This window comes from Netta rufina, assembly GCF_964035555.1.
Source record: "Netta rufina genome assembly, chromosome: 2".
NCBI classification, from domain to species: domain Eukaryota; kingdom Metazoa; phylum Chordata; class Aves; order Anseriformes; family Anatidae; genus Netta; species Netta rufina.
Genome location: NC_140124.1, coordinates 44844659 through 44869811, shown reverse-complemented (window position 1 = coordinate 44869811; position 25153 = coordinate 44844659). Strand labels below are relative to the sequence as shown.

Sequence of the window (25153 nt, the reverse complement as noted above, 5' to 3'; positions counted from 1 at the left end):
TTTGCAAGAACGAGTACACCTGTTATTTCATCTGAGAGTTCCCTTCAGATATGGTACTCTTCTTTACCTTTTATACCCTTTTTATACCCTTTATACCACTACAGTATCTGGCATCAGAATGTTTTGGGATTCATTTTTCATGGTTTTTGTATATAATGAAGCACGATCTCCACCCATAATTTGAGTTCGCTCACATGAATAACTATAAAGCTGTTTTCTTTGCTCTTGCATTTGCTGCTCAAATTTCACCTTTTTTCTCCTACCTTTCAGTGTTGACCTTATAGCTTCTGTGGGATTCACTGCTATCTTCTGAAAATTAGAGCTTCCTGGCTACCTACAAACCTATAAGATTTTTATTAAAACACACTTCTTTCAAAAGTTCTGCCTTTCTCTTTTGCTATAACAGTACAAACAGATTAACTTTGATTTGTAAGTCTTATATAACTGAGGTCCTAATTCTGCAAACGCACGGACTGCATAAGCAACCCCCTGGTGTTTCTATGGCTTTCAATAATTGAAAATGGTTTTAGAATGACTTTGTTTTACCCTCCTCATTCCAAATGATAAAGTGTAGGTGCTTCACTACCCATAATAAAACAATATTGCTTTCATTACCTTGCCTTTTTATTTGCATTATTTGCACTTGAGGATCCTTTGGAACAAATAAAGATGTGGCAAGGCCCTTCAATCAGCAGAGCTATTACAACTGTCTAATCAGCACTGCCTGCTGCAGTGCAGTATGACCACACTGCATTTGCTCACCATAGCATTTCAAAGTCAACGTGTGCATATGAAAATGCTTTGTTCTGGAAAAGAGAAAATGCTTAATTTTAAAAGCCACATAACTACTAGTTCCAAGTGATTGTCTTCACCTCCTAAAAATGCAGAACCTAAATGAAAATTAGGCCAGTCCAAGTTGGACGAGGCCCTGGGCAACCTTATCTAGTGGGTGGCATCCTCCATGGCAGGTGGTTGGAAATGGATGGTCTTTAAGGTCCCTTCCAACCCAAGCCACCCTATTATTCTATGAGTTTGTATTTTATAATAGTGTGTGTGTGTGTGTGTGTGCGTGTGTGCAAGAACCTATTTTAATAGTCATCTGCTGACCTGCTGTCAACGCTCTACCAATGAGCTTGACTTTGCAGTGTCACCATATCATGAAGAACAGCCAAACTGTAATTACCAGAAGCCACCTTGACAATGATATAGATCATGTACTTTTTTAAAGCAAAAACACTCTTGAAGGTATGTTTCTGTGTTCTCCTTCAGGAGGGACAAAAAGCAAGAGGGACAAAAAAATTGAATCGCAAAGAATGTCAGCTAAAAAAATCTACTGCTTCAGTAACTCCAAATCTGTTTTAGAAAGCATAAATGGACCGTGTTGAGGGTTGGGGGGGGAGGTGAGGGGGACACATAATGACAGGAAGATGAATTCCATAAAATATTATATTGCCAGTTCCATAAAGTTTCCATATTTTTCATTTATTATTCTCCCAGGAAGTTGTTGTTTTATGGATGCCTTCATAAATCCCAGATACAGTCAGTCAGTAGTTTTAAAATACATACTTTTTAGAAATAACTACACCTAGAAAAACTGCTAAACCATCTGGTCTTTTTTTCAGAAGAGTCACTTAACACCTCTCACCTTCTGATTTTGATACCTACCTGGCCCTAGGGATGGGTTATAACCCTTAGCATCACAGTATCACCCTTGAGCGAGAGTGCCCTACTGCGACTAATTGCTGTGCTTTATTTCTAACCTTGCCTTGCACCTGCTACTCCCGGTGCTTCAATTCCCCCTATATATAATGAGAGTAATGATGTAACTTTGCAAATGCTTTGATACCTACCTCTGAGTGATGTTACAAGGCAGGGGCCAGTGGCTGTAGTTGTGGTCAGATTTTAAGGGCACACAACAGACAAATTGCTGAGCCCCTGTGTTTTGAAAGAAATATCCCATCAAAATTGATAAACCCTACAGCCTGACTTAATTGTAAGAATGATTTTTCTAGAAGTCCATCAGCTGGCAGCCTCTCCTACCTCAAACCTTTCAGCCCAGCCTTCCTGAATTTTTTTTGCCAGTTTCCATATTCTCCAACTTCAAGCTCCATTAAAGTTCTTCAGAACAACTAGAGATAATTCAAAGCAAACAACTGGCAATCCTCATTTTCTTCAAAAAAACTCGGCACGCTCTATCTGGTAGGACTTTGGAAAACAGTTTATTTTCCTTTCTTCCTCATCAAACCCCATTCTATGGCATGGTACACTGCCAACGCCAAACTAATGCAATTACATTGTCTAGATTACCCTTTGTCTTTATTTTTTCCTTCTTCCTTGGCTGTGGGTAGATCTCTCTCCCCTTCATTACTGCGAGGTAAGGCAGAGCAGTGTTTCCAGGTTTCCGTGCACAGCACCGCACTCCCCCCAGCCCCCATTTGTTTACGTATGATGCTGGTTTTAAAATTCCTTCAGGTCTCTTTAGCAACACCTACCATATTCTGGCACTTTCTGACCTGCAGGATAAACTTTTCCAGACACTAAAGTTTCCCCATTCTGTCAGGTTTTATCTTCACTCCCTAAGAACCCAATTGGTACTACACCAATTACCATTTCCCACCTCAGGATCAAAACCCAGACTTTTTTATATTTAAACTCCAAATATCACCAATATATACTACCTCGCATTTATTTATTTTCCTGTCTATGACTTCACTGGCCTGATTTTTAACCGTTTCAAAGCATTTTTTTGGAAAATAAAATCGAAGGCATTTGCGTTTAATTTTATCCCTTCGTTTAAAAAACAAAAACAAAAAACAACAACCAAACCTCCTGAACGCCGGCTGCGCAGCCGATTCCTCCAACAACTTTACGAGGCTGTTAGGAGTCCTTCAGCCGAATTTAAAGCAAATTATTGTTCCTTACTGCTCCCGGGGGGAGGAGGTCGCCCAGGGTTTTACCAGCAGCGCGGGTGCCCCAGACCAAACAGCGACCAACCGGGCACCGACCAACACCTCCCTGAGGCGCTTTGGGGACACTAAGACCCCAAAACACACCGCGGGCAGCCCCAAAATCATGCTCTGAGGGGCCAGGACCTCCCTTCCACGACCCGTTTCTCCTCCCCGCGTCCCGCCTCGCCCAGCCCCGTCGCTAGGAGCTGGCGGCGCAGGCGCCCTGTGAGGGAAGCCGGGCGCCATCATGGGCGTCCCGGGGCTGACGGGCTTCGTGGGCGAGCGCGGGGCGTTCTTCAGCGAGCTGCGGCTGCGGGACAGCAAGCTGGTCATCGACGGCAGCAGCCTCTACCACCGCCTCTGCTTCTCCTCCTCCTCCGCCGCCGAGCTCCGCCGCGGCGGCGACTACGGGGTGCTAGCGGCCACCGTGCGCCGCTTCTTCGGCAGCCTGCGGGCTTGCGGCGTCGCCGCCGTGGTGGTGCTGGACGGGGGGCGAGGCGCTGCCGATCGCAAGCTGCCCACCCTGCGGGACCGTGCTGCCGAGAGGCTGCGGGTTGCCCACGGGCTGTCCCGGGGGCAGGGCGGCTGCCTGCTGCCGCTGCTCGCCCGCCACACCTTCGTGCAGGCGCTGCGCCGGCTGCGCGTCCCCTTCGTGCAGTGCTTCGCCGAGGCTGACCGCGAGATCGCCGCCCTGGCCAGGCGCTGGGGCTGCCCGGTGCTGTCCCTCGACAGCGATTTCTGCGTCTTCGACCTGCCCGGGGGTTACTGCCCGCTCAGCCGCTTCCAGTGGCAGGAGGTGTGCCCCGGCGAGGGGGCACCCGGCTGCTTCATCCCCGCGCTCTGCTTCTCCGCCGACGGCTTCTGCAGCCGCTTCGGCCGCCTGCAGAAGAGCCTGCTGCCGCTCTTCGCTGTCCTCTGCGGGAACGATTACGGCGAGGTGCCGGCCCTGCAGGGCTTCTTCGGCAAGCTGCCTGTCCGGGCTGGCAGCCCCGGGGGGCGGCGAGGCAAGCACGGCTTCATGAGGGGGCTGCTGGAGTGGCTGGCGCAGTTTGGGGAGCCCGCCGAGGCTGTGGAGGACGTCGTGAGGCACCTGAAGGCGCAGCGGAGGGAAGAGGTGAGGCAGCTCCTGCACAGCTCCATGGAGGACTACGCGCCGTCCGACGTCAACCTGGAGGACTTCTTCCAGCTGGGGAAGTACGAGAGCGAGGAGGCCAGCAGCTCGGGGTTGCCGCAGTGGGTGCTGGATGGCTTGGCCAAAGGGGAGCTGTCCCCGTTCCTCAGCGATGCCCTGATGCTGAGGAGCACCTTCCTCCACGTTCAGGTGGAGAACATGCAGAGGCCTAGCGCACACAGCACGGCGCTGCCCATCCGGCAGGTTATCTACGGGCTGCTCCTCAAGGCAGCTCGCAGCTCGGAAGCTGCTGCTGCGAGCAAGCAGGCCAACAAGCCTCCAGGCGTGTTTGAATTCGACAGAAGCCAAAAGACGCTTACAAAAACGTTTGTTGAAGCAGCAGCAAACCTACCCCCGCGTTTTTGCGATGATCATTTTGCTTTGGAGAAGTTAACGGAGGTAAATGGTTGGCACCACAGATCGTGGTTAACAGTGTTTCATGAGTAACAAATAGTTGGGACTCGTGTTTGCCAGCTGGTCACTAAAGGCGATGCCTGAGCCAAACACCTTCAGTAAGTAAATACCCAATGCTGAGGTACTGACAGGGTTCTGAGCTTGGCTTCTGATAGCTGAGAAGCTACACAGACCTCATTACTTTTTTATTTTCTCCTACTGTACCAAGACAAATTATATGAAAAGCTGGCGTTGAGTACATATTAGCATTGTCTAAGTTTTCCATTATACACTCTCCTTTCATCCCGTGTGTTACGTTAAACTATTTGCTTTTGTCATTTCAGGAGAGAATTCATAGCTTTATGAAATTTAGGTGCAATTCAACACTACAAAACTTAATTTTCATTTGACCAAGCTATAGCTATTTCGGATCAAAGTCAGAAACAAAATCTGACACATGCTTTTTACTAAAAATCACCATTTTTTCATCTGTGAACCTTGCAGCTGTCCAGCAGTTCCTCCTGCCACGAGTATGCATCCTGCTAACGTGGTTCCCTGCTGCTTGCCAGACAGAACAGCACCTGAAAAACGCAGCTTGTAATCAAAGGAAGCTTGTACTAGGTTAGTTCTAGTCACCATCAGCAATTCTGTATGTTTAAATTCTAGTGATTAAGACTTTGCAACTCACCCTCTGAATGGGAAATAATATCTTATTCCCAAAGTTGCATAACTGATTTTGTATGCTTTTTTTTTTTTTTTTTTTAACTTCTGGAAATACAATCTATGTCTTTTAATACTGCATATAATTAAGTCATATGATCTGTCCACTCTGGCATTCAGATCAGCTGTAACACATCATTGTGTTTTTATCACCTGCTGGTGGCTATTTCATTAAGAACCTGGTCCATCACTGTGATACAGGTTTATTGCTGTTTAAATGAGCAACGTGCAGACATTCAAGAGTTTGAGAAGTCATGGTTTGGGGTTTTAAGAAACTTTAATGACACCTTAATTTGACCCTAGTATGTATCCTCTACCAAATTTGAGTTTCTGCTATTACAACAACTCTCCTCACTAAATAAATGTGAATTATCAGTTCAACAGAAGGTTGCAAGAAGAAAGGTTCCCCTGCATTCAAATCACTCTTGGCAAAACTGATTTCAGTTTACTTCCTGTTCAGAGTATCTGTGAAACTTACTCAAATAACTTTTTTTTTTTTTTTTAATTGAAAACATGAAGTATTAGCTAGCTTAAACACAAGCTTCTTTGCATTTTGGAAATCAGTTGCAGCAAATAAAGTCTGTTCCCTTATTTTTTCTACTCCACTTTTTTTTTTTTCAGGTGCCTATGTCATGCCGTCAGATGCTTTTGCTGGATACTTTAGGAGTGAAAATGAGTTTTCTAGAATCTTTCCCCAGTCACTTACAGCTTCCTGTTGCTGTAACTTGTTATTGGACACATTGTTCAGAACCAAAAGTAAAATTGCTTCAATTAAAGGCTCTACTTCTAATGATAGTATCCGGAGAACTTGACAGGATAACTAATGATCCAGGTACGTCTCTAAAAAATACAATTTTAGATGTTTAACTACTGTGAAAATCTGTACCATAACTCGATTTTCCCCATTTATGGTGAGTTGTGCAAATTCAGATGAATTAGCTTTGATTCACGCTATGTCCTGAAGTATTGCATTCTTTGCATTGATACAGAGCAGAGAAGCAGTGCTAACTATGAATTTAACACCCTAAATAGGTAAAACAGTGCTATTCTATCATGTAAAACGTTAAAAAAAAAAAATCAAGGACTAAAAGATTAATTAGGTGTAATTAGGCTACAGAAATTTTGTTGACATGCTCATGCATCAGAAAAGATTGACTACTACTGATGCATTCTGATAACTTTTTACTTCTCATGAGTTTTTCTAAAATCAGCTGTACCTAAAAATTGCACAGATAGCTGTTACCTTCCTGTGCACTGAGAAAACTTGAAACAATTTCTGTGCTGACTTAATACTTTCAGGAATATTTATACGTAATAGGATGCAAGGTGGCATTTCCTTCAAGAAGTCGTCTTGATGCGATGCCAAAGATTATGCATGCCAGGGTTATTCAGTTTATTTAGGTTCTGAACTATAAAAGCAGGTTGAAAATTGTTGCTACATGCTTCCCAAGTAGGCTGGAGTGAGATGGCAATTTATTTCTTTTTTTTCAAATTAATCCACTCACAGAACAGCACAGCGACTTACCTGACAAGTAGAATTATTGATTTCACAATTTTAGATTCTTGTGGATATTGATACTTTTATAATCTTATATATTTTGTAACCTTATGCCTGTAAGTTTGAGATTTTAAAACATTACCATGTAGGCTTCCTGAGATACAACTGGACGTTTGAGGTTTGTAGACCCTATACATTGCATTAGCTTTCATACTGTTCACAGCAGAACGTTTGTCTGTCCTTTTCTATTCATAACCTAGATTGCAGAGCTTTACATGATGAAGACGACAGTATTGCATATAATCAATTCCTGAAATGGAAGGAAAAGAAATCGCAAAGTAAAGACTTTGACTTAGACGCTGCACACAGTTTTTGCCAGTGGCAGTGCTGCCTTCAGATGGGATTGTATCTCAACCAGCTACTCTCCACTCCTCTCTCTGAGCCAGACTTAAGTAGGTAAGGATATTCCAGAGATCTGTTTTCCACATAAGCTCTTAATGAAATCTTTTCATATACTCCTTTGGCCAGTTTGACTATTTTTAGACTCCTTTCTTTAAAGATGGGAATATGGAAAAAAATACTGATTAGAATAGGTATTCTTTAGGAGCCCACTGTTGAATATAGTATGTAGTTGAGATTTTTTTTTCACTGAACAGCATATTTCTGTACTTCTGCTGAAGTGTGGTTCTGAATGAGGATTCTCTCCTTCCTTTGAACAGGCTTTATAGTGGGACCCTTGTGCACAGTCTGTATCAAGAGCTTAAATCAACACCTTCCGTGGAAAATATGTTTAGTTCATCTCCAAAAATGACTCAGCTTTATCAGGTTTTGTTGAATACAGTGAAGTCAAGTGTATCTCCAGACTTCTTTCAGAAGGTGACAGAGACCAAGTCTGAGTCCCGCAAAAAGAAGAAAGCATCTAAGAAGACACAGGCCGTCAAGCGTCCCATACCAGAAACTCAGAATTCATGTGATTTTAACAGGTTTGCATCACTTGGAGTGGATGACTGAAAGCATTATTCCTGGAATAATTTTATCTATGAAGATAGAAATTATATTTCAATATGTGACTGTGTTGGAATTTGCTTTGCTGTTTTTTTATACAAGTTCCCATTTTATCTTTACCAAGAAGTCTTCCTTCAGGGATTTAGTATTTTTGTAACTGAGGCTCTTATAAAAGAGGTGCTATATGTAAGTTGTGGTGGTTTCTGTTTCTTTGTGTGTGTGGTTTTGTTTGTTTCTATAAAAGATATTAATCGAAAAGGAGGGTAAAGAAGTCTAGCATTTCAAATCTGGAGTATTTTAAAGGAACTGTCTTCCTGAACATTTATAGTTCATTATCTCTTCATCTCCCTGAACGCTTCTGCCTTTAAAAATGACTTTTTTCAAAGTTTGTGTTTGAGGAACAGTCGTCTACGCTGTTACACGTTTACAACCTTACATATCAGAGCAAAATGGAAATTGTCTTTTTAAAAAATAGTGTCTTTACAGGTAGAATATTTGTTTTCATCAGTGAAAACTGATGAAGTTGGTGTTGCATCATTATAGGTAGTAAAGCAGGCTCAGAAGCTTCAGCAGAAGCAGCTATTTTCTCCTTTCCATTTGGCATATGTAAATAACAGTTAAATGCCTACACATGGCATTTACGTATATAAAGTTACATGGTAACAAACTACAGCAGGCTTGCTAATTCGGAGTAATTGTGTACAATCTGCTGTCATTTGCATTAACCTTTCTCTAAGAGCTATACTAAAATTACAGACCTGCTTTAAGTTGCCCCAGTGTATGCTAAGTGCCTTTGCAAACCCTTACTCTCAGTATGCTAATGCTGAAAAAACAGTTAATATACAAAATCCTACATCATCAGTATTTCTCAGTGGGTTTGTATCAGCTAACTTTGCAACACAATTAGTTGCTTTACAGAAATGTTTTTCTTGTAAAACTGATGTTTTCCTGGTGTCTTCCCTATGTGAAATCTACATTTTTTTTTTTTTTCTCAAGACTCAGTACACTATTTCTTACATCCAGGAAAATCATGATTTAATCATTACTCACCAGAATTCAAGTTTGACTCCTGCATCATTTTGTGCTCAATTTTCAGTCCAGCTTATGTAAGCTTTTTCTCACATTTAAACTAGAAGAGAGACTGGTGTGTGAGGAAAACAAGATGAACTACCCCCCTATCCTCACAGTAATACAAATGCGTTCAGGTTAAAGCATTTTTACTCTTAGAGGCATGACACTGCTCTGAAACATGCTTTTTCCACAGACTACAGCAAAGGACATTTTCTTAAATTTTAGTCATCACACATTGCAAAAAAACGTATTTTTATTTGGAAGGTAAGCTATACCTAAGATGGTTGCATCTGCCCCTTTAAAGAGTGTACTTTAGCACTCCAGTTATGGTAGCAGAAAAAGAGCACTTGACTTGCTTCTAAAGGGGAAAGAGAAAAAAATTCATAGCCACAGATTACATGTCCTTCAGGCTGTTCTTGCATCTGACAGTCATTGTTACCTAGGTAGTGTTCTTGCATGTAGAATGATCACAAACTGACAAATTAAAAAGTAAAATTAGCTAGCTGGAATAACCAAGGCAACACATGCCTTTGCTCAGTGTGATCAGGAGCACTTGTACTAATGATGAAAAATATTCCAGGCATGAAGAAATCCACTAAAAGTCATGGCGCACCAAGAACTGAGTACAAAGCTTCTCTAAAGGTCTTGTGCTACCACCAGAATTAGGTGACACAATCTTTACTGCCATGGAAGATAACATTGTAGTTACTCTATGGTCTCAATGGACATAGAGACTGTTCTTGTTAAAAATTAAGTCCTTGTCCAAGTAGGTGACACAGACTAGCAGAGACCACTATCACAAAGGCTTTCCTGAAGTGCTACTTCATTTTACATAGAAATAAACATGCAACAGAAAGTAATCCACCACCAAGGCAAATGAACTATTTCACAATGATTTTTAAGTAACTCAATCAAGGAAAAACTGTTTTACAGAGTTCTAGTCACAAACAACCATAATGTTTCTGATTCAGAACTGTAACACTAGTGCTTAAGTATCAGATGCTGTTAATACTTACTGTTGTAAGTTTTGTAGGGCACTCAGTACATAACGGATGTATCAAAATGCAAAGAATATGACAGGTTGTCGCTCACCTGAAGTTTAACTAGGGCAAGTTCCAGGCAAGGATGAAAACTAACAAGCTGACCCTTGCTCAAATTTCAGAAGTCCTAAATTTGAGGGGAAAACCCCAAACCCAACACCTTCTAAAAAGGAAACATTGAAGTATACAGTATGAAGACCTATGAATAAGCCTGGGGAAAAACAAAATAAAACTTCACTTTCTTTAAGCTCATTACTATACGCTGTAATAAGTGTTTTCTACAGGGAAGTAACTCATTAGACCTTATGAAATACAGGAGTGCTCTCATAGAGCTGAGTCTTAATACTGCCATAATAAAGTCAATGAGAAAATACATTTACAACATCTTTCAATTCATAGGAAAACTATTTTTGAGATACAGCCCAAGATGGTAGGTAACCGAAATAGTAGGTAATAAATAACATTTCTTCCAGTACAGAACTGCTACTTACTATATTACCAGCAGATGGCACCCATACTCAACCACACAGCAAGTCAGGAGCACTTTACAAGCCCTTTCTAAGTAGCCTATTTGCACATTTCCACCAGGTGACTTTATTGAAGTTGAAAGGGGTTAAATTTAAGTTCTTGATTTTAGTGATTTAAGAGTTAAATCCTTCAAATCATTACCATCTCATGTGTTTCATTTTCCCAAGCTTGTAGTTTCTTATGGTTTTTATAATCAACAGTAATTTTTCCCATTTCAATAAGCTTTAAATAAGAAAATGCAGGTATGTTTGATTCCACTTTGTTACTGCTCTAGGGGAGGTCTTCACTGGTCCAACTGCCATGCTGGGGGAACACCAGAAAGCAAATTCTTGAGCCTTGCTGGGAAGTAGGATCTTGAATTAGTTCTGAAGACAAGTAAAAACTCAAAAGTTTCAATTTTTCATCAAAAGGCTGCTGTGAGCACAAGGCATTTTGGGAATACCTTTGGGACTGCTGACTTGGTGGTTACGAATTACCCCACTGGAAACATGTTCTAAGTGCAGAAGTCAGCAGCTCTTTGCTCCTGGTAAAATGAAATATGCCTCAATGGAAATATCATTTCTGTATACTGAAGAAAATTAGCCAGTCTAGGATCACTATTCAAAGTTTATTTAAACTGAAAACCTATAATGACTCAAGAAATAAAACTGAAGCAATCCTTCCCTGAGAGAAAAACATCCCCAAACAATAAAAGGCTCTTGCTAGTTAAAACTTAGATGTTCTCTATTCCATGCTTTAATAAGAGAAACTAAATTCCTTGGTTGCTATTTTCACACCCCATAAATACTTTGAAATTTTTGAGGAAAAAAAAAAAAATCACTATTGACTGAATTGCTCTGAAGAAAATCTCCAAGCTAGGTGGTAACAATCAGGAATGGATCTAAAAAACAGCAATGGAATTCAGACAGCTGGTCCAGGCATTTCTTACAAATAATGAGGTTGAGCTCGTTACTGTTTCATCTTCCAGAGGAAAACAGCAAAATTGCCTTTGGCATATTTAAAGTGAATTACATGCAATTAAGCTTATCCTTCAAGAAGGCAGAATTGTTCTTCAGTAAACACAATTTTATATCTTGTCTACACTGACATACCTTATTCAGAAAGTGAGACGACTTTGTGCTGCTTCATAAAATTTGTTTAAAGACTAGGCAATAAGAATTCTTTGCTAAAACAACAAATCATTATTCATCTGCACTTCTCTATATATCTGGATTTCTAGGATTTTAATACCAAACGCAGAGCGGTACTTTCTCAAAACCCAGGCTGGCGCAAGAGATTCTTCATCAGCATGCATTGTCATAGTTTTTATTATGTCTTTACCAGAATCTGAAGACTTCTAAATATTTTATTAAGGAGCTTTTAAATGTTCTGAAATTGCATTGAAATACTGAATGCATTAGTACTACGGCTTCACTTGTCAAAGACACTCCAACAGGAAGAACATTGACGAATTTGTTCAACTTTTGATAGGCAGAGCTGCTGGAAATTAGACCTGTGCTTGAAGAGAAGAGCATTTCTGTATGAAGTCATCTTGTTTGAGCCCTATTAGCTTGGTGGTTCACATAGCAGCCTGCAGAAGAGCTGAATGCCATACACTACAGTCTTTCCCCTTACACTGTTAGGTCTCCTGCACATTGGTAGTTCAGGTAATATGTGCACATTCAGCAGGCCCAGGGTCAGCCAGAGCAATGGCTGAATTGCGTGCATACAGCAGACTCAGTAGTTTCTGTATAGCAAATGAACTAATTTCCTGTGTGCTGCCACACTTCTGACCAAGTCTACAAATCTCCAAGGGGAAAAAATAAATAACTTATCAGCAGAGAGATTCGTATAACACTTTCCAGTGTTATTTCCAGTGCCTTTCTTTTTCATGAACTCTCCAGATTTTGAGTGAGGCAGATGGGGCAAGCCACAAAGAAATGTGCAAAAATATCCTGGTTGGTGCCCGATTAAAATCCCTCATTAACGGTTGAGACAGCATGACCATCTTCTGACAGCACGTCCCCCAGCTAATACCAAGACAAAACACTATTTTCAGGCTTCAGTGTGAAAAGCTGTGTATCCACACACTGAAACAAAAGATCCACCATTCCATCGCCAACTCCCCCTAGAAATCTTGCACATCCTCTTTTCAAGATTCCCTGGGTGACTGATCCTTGCATTTTTCCTCAGGAGGATAAAGAGTCCTATTCTAAAGACACTGATGACACCACCTTCAAGTCTATTTTGAGGGAGAAAACCCTAATTGCTGAATATTAAGAGTATTTAGGCATTATCGTATATGAAAAACTAATTTTAACATATCAAGACATCAATCTACTATAACACTTTTCCAGCCACAAAAAAGGCATTCTGAAGGTTAAAATTTTAAGTTACTCTAAAAGTAAACAGTTTATTTTTATGATGGGAAGAAAGAACAGGAGGGGCACAAAAGGAAAAAATAAGCTTCTTTCAAACAAGGGTGGGATTTTTTGCCATTAGAGTGAGAATGAGTGCATTCCTTTTCTAATTTAGTATACTAAAAATATTTCAATAATAGTACTTACTTATAACCACTGAAGTGTTCTGGCATTTGTAAGCTAAAATGGAACAAAATGTGAAATAAAGCTAGCATCTGAAATGATCAAAACAAGCCTGACAATCTGGTGTAAATGCCAGTTTCTTTTAAAGCAAAGAGACACCACACTTTTAAGAAAAGCAAACATTTACTTCAAATTGCAGTATAGGCTTTTCAATCACAGAAAAAGAAAAGAAAAACAGTGATCCGACAGCGGTCACATCCTGTGCAAAAGAACTCAGGATACAAAAAAACTGTAGCACAAGGTACTTGAGCCGCTTACACATTGCAGGATAAAGTAAATAAATACAGTAGCTAGAATATGGCACTCTTGTGACAGACTCTAAACCCAGTGGAATGCCTCTGAAATATTTTTTTTTTATCCTTGTATTAGTAGCAAAGTCCCACCACCATAAAAGTAAAATAGTACAATGTTTTAAATAAAAACAAACTAAAATATATATATCTAAGAGAAGAATTTTACACAGTTATATCTCTTAAGTGCAGAAAATGGGAGTTGGGCTTAGATCTTTCTTTAAATTAAATCCCCCACACACAAAATCCTGTTCAATCTCAAAAGTAAATTGGTTTGAGGAAAAACGTTACCAAAGTTGCATAATTTCATTTGTTACTCCCACAGCTGGAAGTTAAGTTCTGAACAGTCTTGAAACATGAATGTTCATCATTAGCCAGTGAAACAAAGGACTTGTCAAAAGCCCTCAGGATTTCTTAATCCTCCAAATATTGTTTTGCTTTCTCCTACATCTTTAGACAGCAATCCCTAAGTTTGCAAACAAAAAGAATGCAATATGCATCATACATCAAGAAAAGACGAAGTCGACGAAGAAGAACTTCCACGTTTCTGGATCTTTTCCTTGCTTCTTTCAAACTTCTTTATGATCTCAGTCACTATGCACACAGAGGAAGTGAGCCCCAGAAGAAACAATAAATCTAGAAGAGATAATTAGCCTTTTTAAAAGTTGCTACTTAAAGATTAGGACAGATTCACAAAAGAATATGACTTACAAGACCTTCAAATTGCCTCCCTATTAAGTAATTTGAGGTATTGCTTCACAGTAAAGTGAAGCAAGAACCAATTTTTGCAGAACTATGCATGTTATTTGTCTGGTTTATGCACAAATCACAAGGACATGCACAATATTTGAAACTTTTGGAATATTTCATAGCTATTTTTATTAATACCTATGAAAGCAAAGAATCCTAAGCAACATAACTAACTTTATACTGAAAAAATACTTAGATTCTCAGAAGTGACATCACAATAAAAAGGCAAAGAATTATGTAAAACTTGTATTTCATAGCAATAATTTATCTTTAGCTCCAGAAAACAGCAACAGCAGTAAACATAAGTCTTACTGAGGCCAACAGCACTAAGTATGTATTTAAATAGCTTCTTAAAAGCCTCATAGCTTTTTACTCTACAAAAATGCAGTTGATTTAATAAAGCATAAGATTTAAAAATTTTTTTCCAAAGTCTATGCTTCATTTTACCCACATCAATACTCATACTAAAAACCTTAAAATACACAAGCACTTCAGAAACCTTAGAATGCGATCATCTGTCTTGTGTATAATACGTATTTAATCATGACTTCCAAACAAAGGATCTAAAAGGATTTTCCCCCCCCCCCTCTTAAAACAGGTCAGCAGGATTTGTATTCCTGCTGTATGCAAGTAGGCAGAAAGAACTCTCAGAGAATCACAGAATGATAGAGGTTAGAAGAGACCCTTAAGATCACCAAGTCCAACCACCAGCCTACTACTACCAAGTCCACCACTAAACCATGTCCCCAAATGCCATGCCCGCAACCATCAGCCAATGCGCTTACAAATTAATCCTTAACACACAGTTTTTAAAAATAAACCGTTCTTACCCAAGATGCTCAGGCTCTCTGTTTGGAAAACCTTCTGAAGTGGAGGAAAGTAAATGACCAGTAACTGCCCCATTATAGATCCAAGGACAGCATAGCAAAACATTTTGTTACTACAAAGTCCAATCTCAAAGACGGATTTTGTCTGTAAAATAAACAATATATCACACCATACATGTAAATTCCATTGTCTAGACAAGAAAAATATTCATAACTACAGTGTTTTCATCTGGACTTTTACAGAAATGTAAAAATATATTGTTGACCTTGAAGATAATCTACAACAAGTTCTTGAGAAGCTGGTTTCATGGTAAACTGAATGCGTATCTTGTCTTCACAGTCAATGATCTGTTTATTGAGCTCACTTTTCTGCAAGTACAGTGCATTAGAAGGTGCACACAATACTAGAAGGACGTGTTTTCTGACTTTCATATCAGAAAACAGACTGCCAATTAGCATAAGTGCAATAGTATGTATTTTCTTCAACTAGCATAAAGTTTCAGACCTTTATTCCTTAGAGCAAAAATATAAACAGGAAGAATGGTTTAAGCCACTTTCATTAAAGTTACAAGTTAAAAATAAAAAAAAAAATAAATATAAGGCCTTCAAAAAGCTTCAGATTCTGAAAAAGTTGCTGAACTGACAGGATTTTCAGGAAAGAAAAAAACAAGCCTATGTAGCAATACAAAGGACTGCCACGCTTCAGATTTTAATAGAATTTCCTTGCACCTGTGAGGACAGCAGCATTACAACCAGTTCTGCATCGTAAATTAAGGAAATTAACACTTATCTGTGATTTAAGAAATCCTACATAGTATTATTATTATTATTATTATTTAATTATTTTTAACTCCAAAGCTTAATAGTACACGTAAAGTAAGTCTGCAGGATAACATTTGAAACAAAGACAGCAAGATCCTCCTTAGAAGAAAAATACTGCTTTTGTAAATACTGTGTAAATGGCAATACAAATCACTTACCTGAGATCTAGAACTCAATGCATTGAACATATCAAAAAATACAAAACAGGTGAAAGTCATGGTTGTATCCCGAGGTGTTATTACATTGTCTCGTAACTGCCAACAAAAAATAGCATGTTTCAGCATGCTTTAGTTTAAACCCGCAACAACAAAGTGTAGTTAATGCAATAATTCAAGTTTGACTAGCTAATGCATGAACGCAAAAACAATTGTTTGCCCCAAGCTGATTTTAATAAATCATACAGCAAGAATTGGACACCTGTAATTTAAAAGAATTTGTAATCCTAAACTGTAATTAAATGAAGACTCTTAACAAACATCTATGTGAGCAGATGGAATACCAAGAATTCTAGGCAGGCACTACAAGAAGTTTAAAAAAAAGAAAACAAAACACAAAACTTTCTTCTCTACATGGAAAAGAAAGGCAAATAGCTGTTTCATAATAGCCTGGCTATAAGACTTCTTACAATTAACGCCCATTTGAGTTTTCCAAAAGCTTTCCAAATATGTTTAGGTCCTGAAAAAGTCCATGGTAAAACAGATTGGGGAATAGAACTGTATTCCTCATTTCAACTACTGCTTTGAAATTCATCTCCTTCAATTTTCATTATTATTAAACACGTATGGATAAATCTTACAACAAAGTTCAAGCAAATTCCAAATCCCATCTGCTAGGATAAAAATGACTTTTAAAAATGTTTGCTACTACTTTAAGTTTTATGTTTTTGTCATACCTCTCTCCAGAAGACGAACAGTGTTCCACACACAATAATTATTGATGAAACCAGTATTTTAACGATCAGGTTTTTAGTTAAAATGCTGTCCTTCAGATTTCTCGGAGGCTTCTGAATAACATCTTTATCCACAGGCTCCACTCCAAGACTTAAAATTGAAACAACAACTTAGATTTTTATAATCACAGAAATAATTAATTGATTCCATATAAAGGCTAGATTTTACAAGTTAAAAAAAAAAATAAAATTATCTTCTCTGTACAGCCTAAGAATCACATAATTCAAACAAGCATTTGTGATTTTTCACCTTCAAAGCACTGAGTTATAAATGTTAGTAACAGGTAATACTCTAACACTGCAGTTTGAAAGTCTAAAATGTGATATCAGACATTATCAAAATTAGTAGATGTCAATTTTTAAAGGAATTTGCTATATCAGTAATGACCCTCATTTCTGCTACCTTAATCAGCCTAACTAAGGGATCCCCTACTATCTATCTGCAGTGAAGAGTCAGAGGAAGGACCCAGAGAGACGCCAGTATCCTGCAATCAGGTTCCACAGACATATCCATGCTGTGACCCCAACCAAGCATTGTTAGCTATTAAAGCAAACCAAAATAACGAACACTGAACTCTAATATTTGCAGTATAGTGCTACGAAAAATGTTTGCTATGTTTCAGAAAAATTTCACTGAAGCCTAACACTTCACAGAATTTCTTCTACAAACAACCCTTTTCCTTGTTGAAATAAATGGGACCACAGACCTCTAACAGAGTTTAAAGTAAAGGTAAGTAATTACTTACCTTTGAGCTGGAGGTCCATCCATAATAATATTAATCCATAAGATCTGCATGGCATTGAGAGGATTAGGAAAGTTCATTAATGTAGCCAGTGAGATTAAAGTCAATGCTGCTATACTCCTGTTGAAAGAATCCATTTTTATGACTGTCAGCACAGAACATTTCTGAAGATCCACTGATAACTGCTTTGTAAGCAAAACTTCACATATTTAAGAGTAGACATAGATTTTTACAAATTAAATCACAACTGACATAACCCTAACTTTAAAAGGCTAGTATAGTTGGAAGGGACCTTCAGAGATCAAATCCAACTGCCTGGCTACTTCAGAGATAACCAGAAGTTAAGGCTTGTTACTGAGGACATTGTCCAAATGCCTCTTGAACATTGACAGGCTTTGGGCACCAACCACCTCACTAGAAAGCCCATGACAGTGTTTGACCACCCTCACAGTAAAGATTTTTTTCTTAATATCCAGTTTGAACCTCTCCAGCACAGCTTTGCACCCTTTCTGATTATCCTGTCATTGTTTACTAGGGAGAAGAAACTAGCACCTAACTCTGCTTCCCCTTCCTCAGGAAGCTGTAGAGAGCAGTGAGGTCACCTTTGAGACTTCTTTTCTGCAAACTAAACAGACCAAATGTCCTCAGCCTCTCCTCATAGGACATGCCTTCCAGCCCTTTTACTAACTTTGTTGCCATCCTCCAGACATGTTCAAGTATCATAAAATCCTTTTTATATTGCAGAGCCCAGAACTGCATGCAATATTCGAGGTATGGCCACACCAACGCTAAATATAGTGGGAGAATCACCTCTTCTGACCTGCTGGCTATGCTGTGTTTCGTGCACTCTAACGTGTAGTTTGCCTTCCTGGCTGCCAGGGCACACTGCTGGCTCACGCTGAGCCTGCTCTTGACCAGTATGCTCAGATCCCTTCCACTGATCTCCCAGTCTGTACCTCTGTCAGGCATTCCTGTGTCCCAGGTGCAGAACCCGGCATTTTCCCTTGCTGAATTTCATAGTACGAAAGGGATGAATTCATTTAGAATCTGTAGTTAAAATGGTGTTCTAGCAACTAAAAGACAGCACGTTCATGTCTTAAAAACCTCCCAAACATTAAAATGGCATTCCAGATTAACACTCACCTTCAACTAATTGATTTTTTCACTATGGAACTGGGTCCTATACTTTTATTGCACATGAAGTAGAACTTCTAAACATGGTTTTGAAAAACAAACTTCTTAGACACTTTTGATATAAACACAACCAGACTGTGCACCTGTCACCAGTTTGACAAATCAATCAAAGCACACTACTCAGACTCCCTAAAAATACTCACACCACTGCTCATTAGCAAATGAGGAAGCTAGGCAGAAGACTGAAAATAGATTAGCTGTTTACAAACTTGGTATCAGAAACCTCTCTAAACAAGTTATGCACTAATCAATTTCAGCACAAGATTAAATGGTTTCATATCCAACAAGAAGTGAGCAAAGCTTACAATAATTCTGTATTTGGCACTCTACTGAACCCTCATATGCTCTCCCTACAAAGAGAGGCAGAAAAAAGGGTAACTCATTCATGAGAAACCTAAGGCTACTATTCCCAAGGCTAGCAGGCATGCACACTTCCCTAAAATATCTATGCTTCATGATTTTTCAGAAGCAGACTAAATCTCCTACCAGTTCAGGACACCATACAAGGTGGAAAGTATGCAACTCTTCTTACAGTTTTTAGGCAAATTTTAAGAGGTTGGTGATGTATATTTTCTGTGGATTTTCTTTGATCGATTTTTTTTTGGTTTTGTTTTTAATTTTTAAAACTTTGGTCAACCACTCCTAAAATGGCTTCAAAAAAGTTCACTAACAACACAGTGAAGAAGAAAACCACTTTCCTGAATCCTAATTCAATAAGATAGACTCAATACATTTTGAAGCGAAGCTTCATAAACTCATCTTATATGCAGATAATTCAGGCAGCACCACAGATCCATAGGGATTCTTATATGCAAAAAAAGGAAGTCAGTTTCACAGAACTCACTCCACAAAGCACTATATGGATTACACAGAAACTGACCTCCCATTTCCCTCATTTTCTCTGGTTGATATACATCTTCTGGTTAAGGAGGGAACTACCCACTTCTCCTTTAAACGAGCCCTAAGGCAGAGCTATCCTGTTATTCTTCATCCCCTGTTACTGACTTTTCACATCTTAATAGGAAGAACAAAGTTAGAGGTCTCTTTGTTGCACTATTTTCTGGTTCTTTAAAAATGAAACAGGCCATGAAGTGCAAAACACTGAAAATTCAATCCTGGAAATCTTTTGCAGTTATGACCACTGGTATTTCCAGTGCACAGTGTATCAGCATACTATGTAAAATCTAAAATGTTTGTGTGAATTTATACAGCATCTGCTTCATCATGTAGTTAGAACCATCCGATATCAAAGATGTTTTAGACTTACGTGCTCAGTTGAAATCTAACAAAATTTTTTATGTTATTATAAATTCCTTTACCCTCTTCAATTGCAGACCTGCAATTAAAAACCAAAGATTACACCACTTGACAAATAAGGCTACTGGCAAAAAGCTTAAAACAAACCAAAAAAGTTTGTCATTTCTGTTATTTTAATCAGAAATACAAGTGTCAAGAAACAAGTGGAGTTGACGTTCTTTACCTTTACAGTCATTGTACTTCACTATAAGATCAAACACAATGGTTCTTATTCTGGCCTGCTTAACTAAACTTTCAAAATTAAATGTCAATACTAAAATTTCCCCCTTGTGTTTTAAAATACACCACCTTCCCTGATGAGGCCTTCTGAGTCAAGGTAGATAATTTAAAAAGAAACAAAACAAACATAACACACACACTTTACAAAAATCATAGAAATACATCATGATTTCAGAAGACCATGTATTCTTACTGCACCAGAATGAAATTCGTACAAGCCATCTTTTTAACCTCTACCATATGTCACAACTTGTCTAACAAATTGAGAATTACAGCAGTAATAAATGATTTCTAATACAGAGGCCAAGTATACTCTGCTGCAAAAAAATACTCTTTCATTCACTAGGGAAAGTTTCATTAAAACTGCATAGCACAATGTATCTACATAAATGCCACCTACATTATTGTCTGAAAATCATCATCCACGAGGATCATATCTGCTGCCTCTTTACAAACATCTGTTCCAGTTTGTCCCATTGCTACACCAATATCTGCAGCCTTCAGAGCAACAGCATCATTCACTCCATCTCCTGTCATAGCTACTACTGCGCCATTATTTTGCAGGGACTAAAGAAAGGAAAAAGAATTTAGATAGTGCTTGAAATAACCCATCCTATACAACTGTTCTAGACACAAGCATTTAGCTGTTTCCCCCCACTATTTTTTATAATTCCATTATAAAATCCTAAAAAAAAAAAGTATGTGTATCTTGATGGATTTTTTATACAAGATTTTAGGTTAAATTTTAGTTCATATATTCACACAATCTAGATTTGAAAGTATATAAAAGCTGCATTTAAGAGAAAATAGAACTATAGAGAGAATGATACTATATGTTAATGTTATCATCCTCTGATAATTCTCAAAAATATTCCAAGTCTCATAATGTTTTACTTCCTTCTCTTTATTGTTGCTTTTCCAATTGTTATACTGAGCATGTCACCCTTTGTTAGCTTTGTTTCCAAGCTTCTGAACAGAAGCATTACCTCAGACATGACTTGAAATTCATGCCCTTTTATCCTGTTCTGAGAAGTAGCAGAAATATGGCTCTCAAGTTCTTATAGTCAACTCAACTGCAATGTGACATAGTCTCAGCTCCCAGCTCCCAACATACAAGAAAGCTGACGTTGACTCCCAGCAGTTGCATATCCTTTGTGGACATTATATACTTTTTCAAGTAATATTTTCAAATACACTTCACTTTCAAACCATTCATATTTCTGGTCTCATCTAGACACACTGCACCACAATGTAGTTTAAGAGAAGACACTACAAACAGTACCAGTAGTCGCTGTCCAGCACTCTAGTCTCTACTGAGACATACCTTTATAATTTTTAATTTATGTCGGGGACTGGCTCTGTAAAATACAGCAACCTGTTAAAAGCACAACAAAGAAGCAGTGAGAATTTGAGAAATTTCAAGACTTGTGCTGCATACTATAAACTATAAAGCTAGAGGATAAAAATATTATCTAAGGTGAACTACGCTCTCATTAGCTTTGAGGTTGAAGCATCAGTGAAATGTATTTTGATTAGATCGAAACCATTAATTTAAGAGAAGACTCAAAGTGTGTCCTGGTAAACAAAATTGGTGCTACTTAGTTCAAGATAGAATTTGGAGTGTAAAAACCCTCTGCAAGGGTGAAACAACTGAGTTAAAATGGCTTGCTATCATCTTTCCTGGCTAAATTCATGCAGACAACTGCCATGCTAACTCAGCAAATAGTGCTGCTTTTCTTGTCAGCACTAGTGTCAAGCTACTCGGGAAATTTTAATTTTACGATTTTATGTGGCATAGCATGAACACATTGAAGTTTTAATGCCAAATAATGAAGATTCTAGCTTAGAAGGAATTATTATTTTTCAGCATTATTTTGATCCCTGGCCTAGTCTAAATTGAAATTTGAGTAAGTGGAATTCAGTTTTCAATGAAGATCCATAATGATAACACTCACATCTATTCTTCCTTTTCAAGAGGCAGGATAAGTTAGATTTCTCAGCAGACACATTAGACTGTACACAGATACCAACCTTATTGCTTGTTTGTTTTTACTTAATTCTTAATAAGATTTTAAATATGTGCCTGAAAACAAATTGTGTCCGAGGTCAAATGTGCAAAAATTAAATTTGTTGCTCTTTCTAGTTACTTAATGTGAACAGCCTGTAAGAACAAGCATTACTAAATAAATCAGATATTATCTGCCATGCAATTCTTTTTTTTTTCCAAATTTGTTTTTTGAGACTCACCAACAACAGACACAAACCTTTCAAGTTAATGTGCTCACACCATATGCACACTTCTTGATTGTAAATACCAGCTTTTAGCTTAGTTGCATCACTCAAGCATGATGCAGTCTAATTTTGCACTCTTTTGCAAACAGAACGGTGTTTTTAAGCATAAATTTTGCAAGAGACAAACTTGAATTACATTTATTATGACTTTACATTTGCAACAATGATGTTGGTTAATGCATTTATTTATTTAATAAGTAAAAGGTCATAAGCAGTCAACGTAATGAACAGATCTTCTTAAAATTCTTAACTAGTGGCCTCAATCTAAAATCACTAAGCATACAGACAGCTCCTCTTATGAATTACAAAAGGATGGGCTGTCTGAACAAGCAGATTTAAAATGTTATAAGCTACTCAAAGAAATGAAATTGTCTAATTGTCTAAAAATACAAAAAGGTGATGCTCGCTAAAAGGCGGCAAAATGAAAGTTCCAATATAGGTGCTGAAAGGTTAAAAAACAAAAACAAAAAATATAGCAATTTGAATCATTTAAAGTGGCAGAAGTAATGAACTCACTAAAACTTGTGAGTTGAAAGAAAAACTTCATACGATCTTGTGTTAACGTTGGATCTGTGACAGCTTAATACTCTGCACTAATAAAGCTTCCACTAATGTAGTGTATCACCTTTTTCTATCATTGGTAACTCAAAAGTTAAATTTCAGCTTTCCACAGATAAAAGCATTTCTCAATATAAAATATACCCTTTGCTGCATTTCAGTAACATGTTAAAACAAACCTTTGGTGTTATTTGAGAAAGCTGCTGAATATCCAGATCATCTATTTCTTCTCCAGAGATTGCCTGTGAATTTTTAGAATACAATCCTAGTCGACTAGCTGGAAATAGATAATAAAAAGGTGTTACAATAATAAACTTTAAAAAACAACATGTTACCAACACTCTTCTCATCCTAATCCAAAATACAGAACCCTACTAGCTACTAGGAGGAAAATTAACTCTATCCTAACTGAAACCAGGACAAGCACATAATTATTTTTAGAACTATTGTTCTGCAGCATTTGAGATTTGAAATGACCATAGCAGAATACCCTATTGTTAATAATAATAATCAATAACACCTTGTTGATTCAGTATGCTGAAGTAAATTATGTAAATTCTTGAGAAATACAAGTTATCAAGCCTGTTCTAATCAGATATTTCCTTTAAACTTTGTAGGTCTTAAGGTCTGTATCTCATTGTGTCAGGTGCATTGTAAATATAAGAGCCCAGTCCTCTCTAAAGACTTTAGAATTCAGAAGTAAAAAGACAGAAAATGAGATGGGGATGTGCACAACTCTCAGCTGCAAATCTGCAACTGACAAAAGTACTGATAATTTGGGGATGTACTTGTTATGTGCACATTCAGCTTTTTCATCATCATCCTGTATATAAAGAAACTATATTCTGGCTGAAGTACTACACTTTAATGTATTATATTGTAAAAATAAGTAATTTCAAAATTTATCAGTAGTATTTAAACTTCAAAGTTTGTTACATGGACACAACAGGATCAAGAAAGCATCAGTGCCATATCCATCCTAAATATTGTCAGCACCTATTTTAGTTTCTCTCTGTTGCTATAAGACAGGCATCCAAAGCTGAGGGTGGGGAGGGTGGTGTTGGGTGTGTAAGAGTAAGAATTGGAAATCAAACATGTTGTGACAGACCACAGTAAAAAAAAAAAAAAAAAAAAAAAATACATAGTCTAAAACAGCAGTCATACATTACCAAATTAGAAAAACTACAATTCAAGCATCACTTCAGACTAGTTTTTTTCTAATTCCACCACACCACAGGTTAACCTGATATACAGAACTCACAAATATTAAAGACTTAATACCCACACTTTAAACCAACTAGCTAGGCATTGCCAACACCGAAAACAAATGAAAAATGAATAGAAGTGGACTGTTCATACCAATGGCAACTGCAGTCTCCTGTGAATCTCCAGTAATCATTTTTATTGCAACTCCCGACATAATAAGTGTAGTGACAGCTTCTTTTACACCAGTCCGTGGAGGATCAACTATTCCCACAAGCCCCAGAAAAGTCAGTTGTCCTAACTCAGGACCAGAAGCTAAGGCCAGAACTTTTAAGAGACAAAGAAAAAAATAAGATGAGAATTAAAAATAACATTTACACCATTTAAAACAACTGCTAATATTTGCTTTCTAAAATTAAAACTAAAATTAAAACAACTGTGTCTGCATATTGACCAAAAGCCTCAGAGCTGAAAACATTTATGAGTAGCAACATTCATCTGAATATTCCACTTGAAATTAGCTTAACACAAGTGGACATTCAGAAATGAGACCTAATTGAACTACTAGGTTAGAATAAAGCAAAATACAGGGATTATTTTTTCCTTAAACCTTGGTAGCAACATCTGTTACCTTAAGTATTCAGAATAGCCTACTTCTGTATTTCTTTTCTTCTGAAGTCTTTTTATCAAACATACATATTTCATATTTTAAAGAAAAAACTTTCCCATTTGTTCTCAATTTAAAGTGTTGATGCTTCTGTGTGGAAAAGGAAAGGCACCTAAGCCTTGTGGTTTCTGTGTACATGCAAGGTCTTTTATGCAAGAGGACAAAGGGAGGATCAGTTAACATATTTTTATTTTCTGCCTTCTTTTTGTTTTTGAATAGAAGTAGATTTTATCAACTACATGCTGTATATTTTCTGGAATGTCTTTTACAGTAGGAACCTTAACTCAAATATATTTAAATGACAGATTTGCAAGAGAACAGAAGATTCACTTTTTTCAAACGTTACACAAGATTTGCTGTTTGACA

The 25153-nt window shown here is 38.0% G+C and overlaps 2 protein-coding genes across 5 annotated transcripts in view; one reads left to right on the top strand and one right to left on the bottom strand.

The window, feature by feature from the left end:
- Positions 1–3195: 3195 nt before the first annotated feature.
- Positions 3196–7741, top strand: ASTE1 (asteroid homolog 1; the record flags this gene model as incomplete). Its single annotated transcript, XM_084282242.1, has 4 exons — positions 3196–4518; positions 5854–6064; positions 6991–7186; positions 7450–7741. The coding sequence occupies 4 exons, from the start codon at positions 3196–3198 to the stop codon at positions 7739–7741; spliced, it is 2022 nt and encodes a 673-aa protein (XP_084138368.1).
- A 5325-nt stretch (positions 7742–13066) lies between these two features.
- The window catches only part of ATP2C1 (ATPase secretory pathway Ca2+ transporting 1), a 49943-nt gene continuing 37856 nt past the window's right edge, over positions 13067–25153 (bottom strand). For all 4 annotated transcript variants that reach the window (XM_084282239.1, XM_084282238.1, XM_084282240.1 and 1 more), the window contains 10 exons: positions 24277–24447; positions 23097–23194; positions 21392–21442; positions 20468–20634; positions 19799–19867; positions 17341–17457; positions 16538–16685; positions 15804–15899; positions 14827–14968; positions 13067–13882 (listed from right to left, as the gene is read on the bottom strand). In XM_084282239.1, coding sequence (XP_084138365.1) covers positions 13746–13882; positions 14827–14968; positions 15804–15899; positions 16538–16685; positions 17341–17457; positions 19799–19867; positions 20468–20634; positions 21392–21442; positions 23097–23194; positions 24277–24447 — 1196 coding nt within the window. In that variant the 3' untranslated portion in view covers positions 13067–13745. The remainder of the gene's footprint in view (positions 13883–14826; positions 14969–15803; positions 15900–16537; positions 16686–17340; positions 17458–19798; positions 19868–20467; positions 20635–21391; positions 21443–23096; positions 23195–24276; positions 24448–25153) is intronic.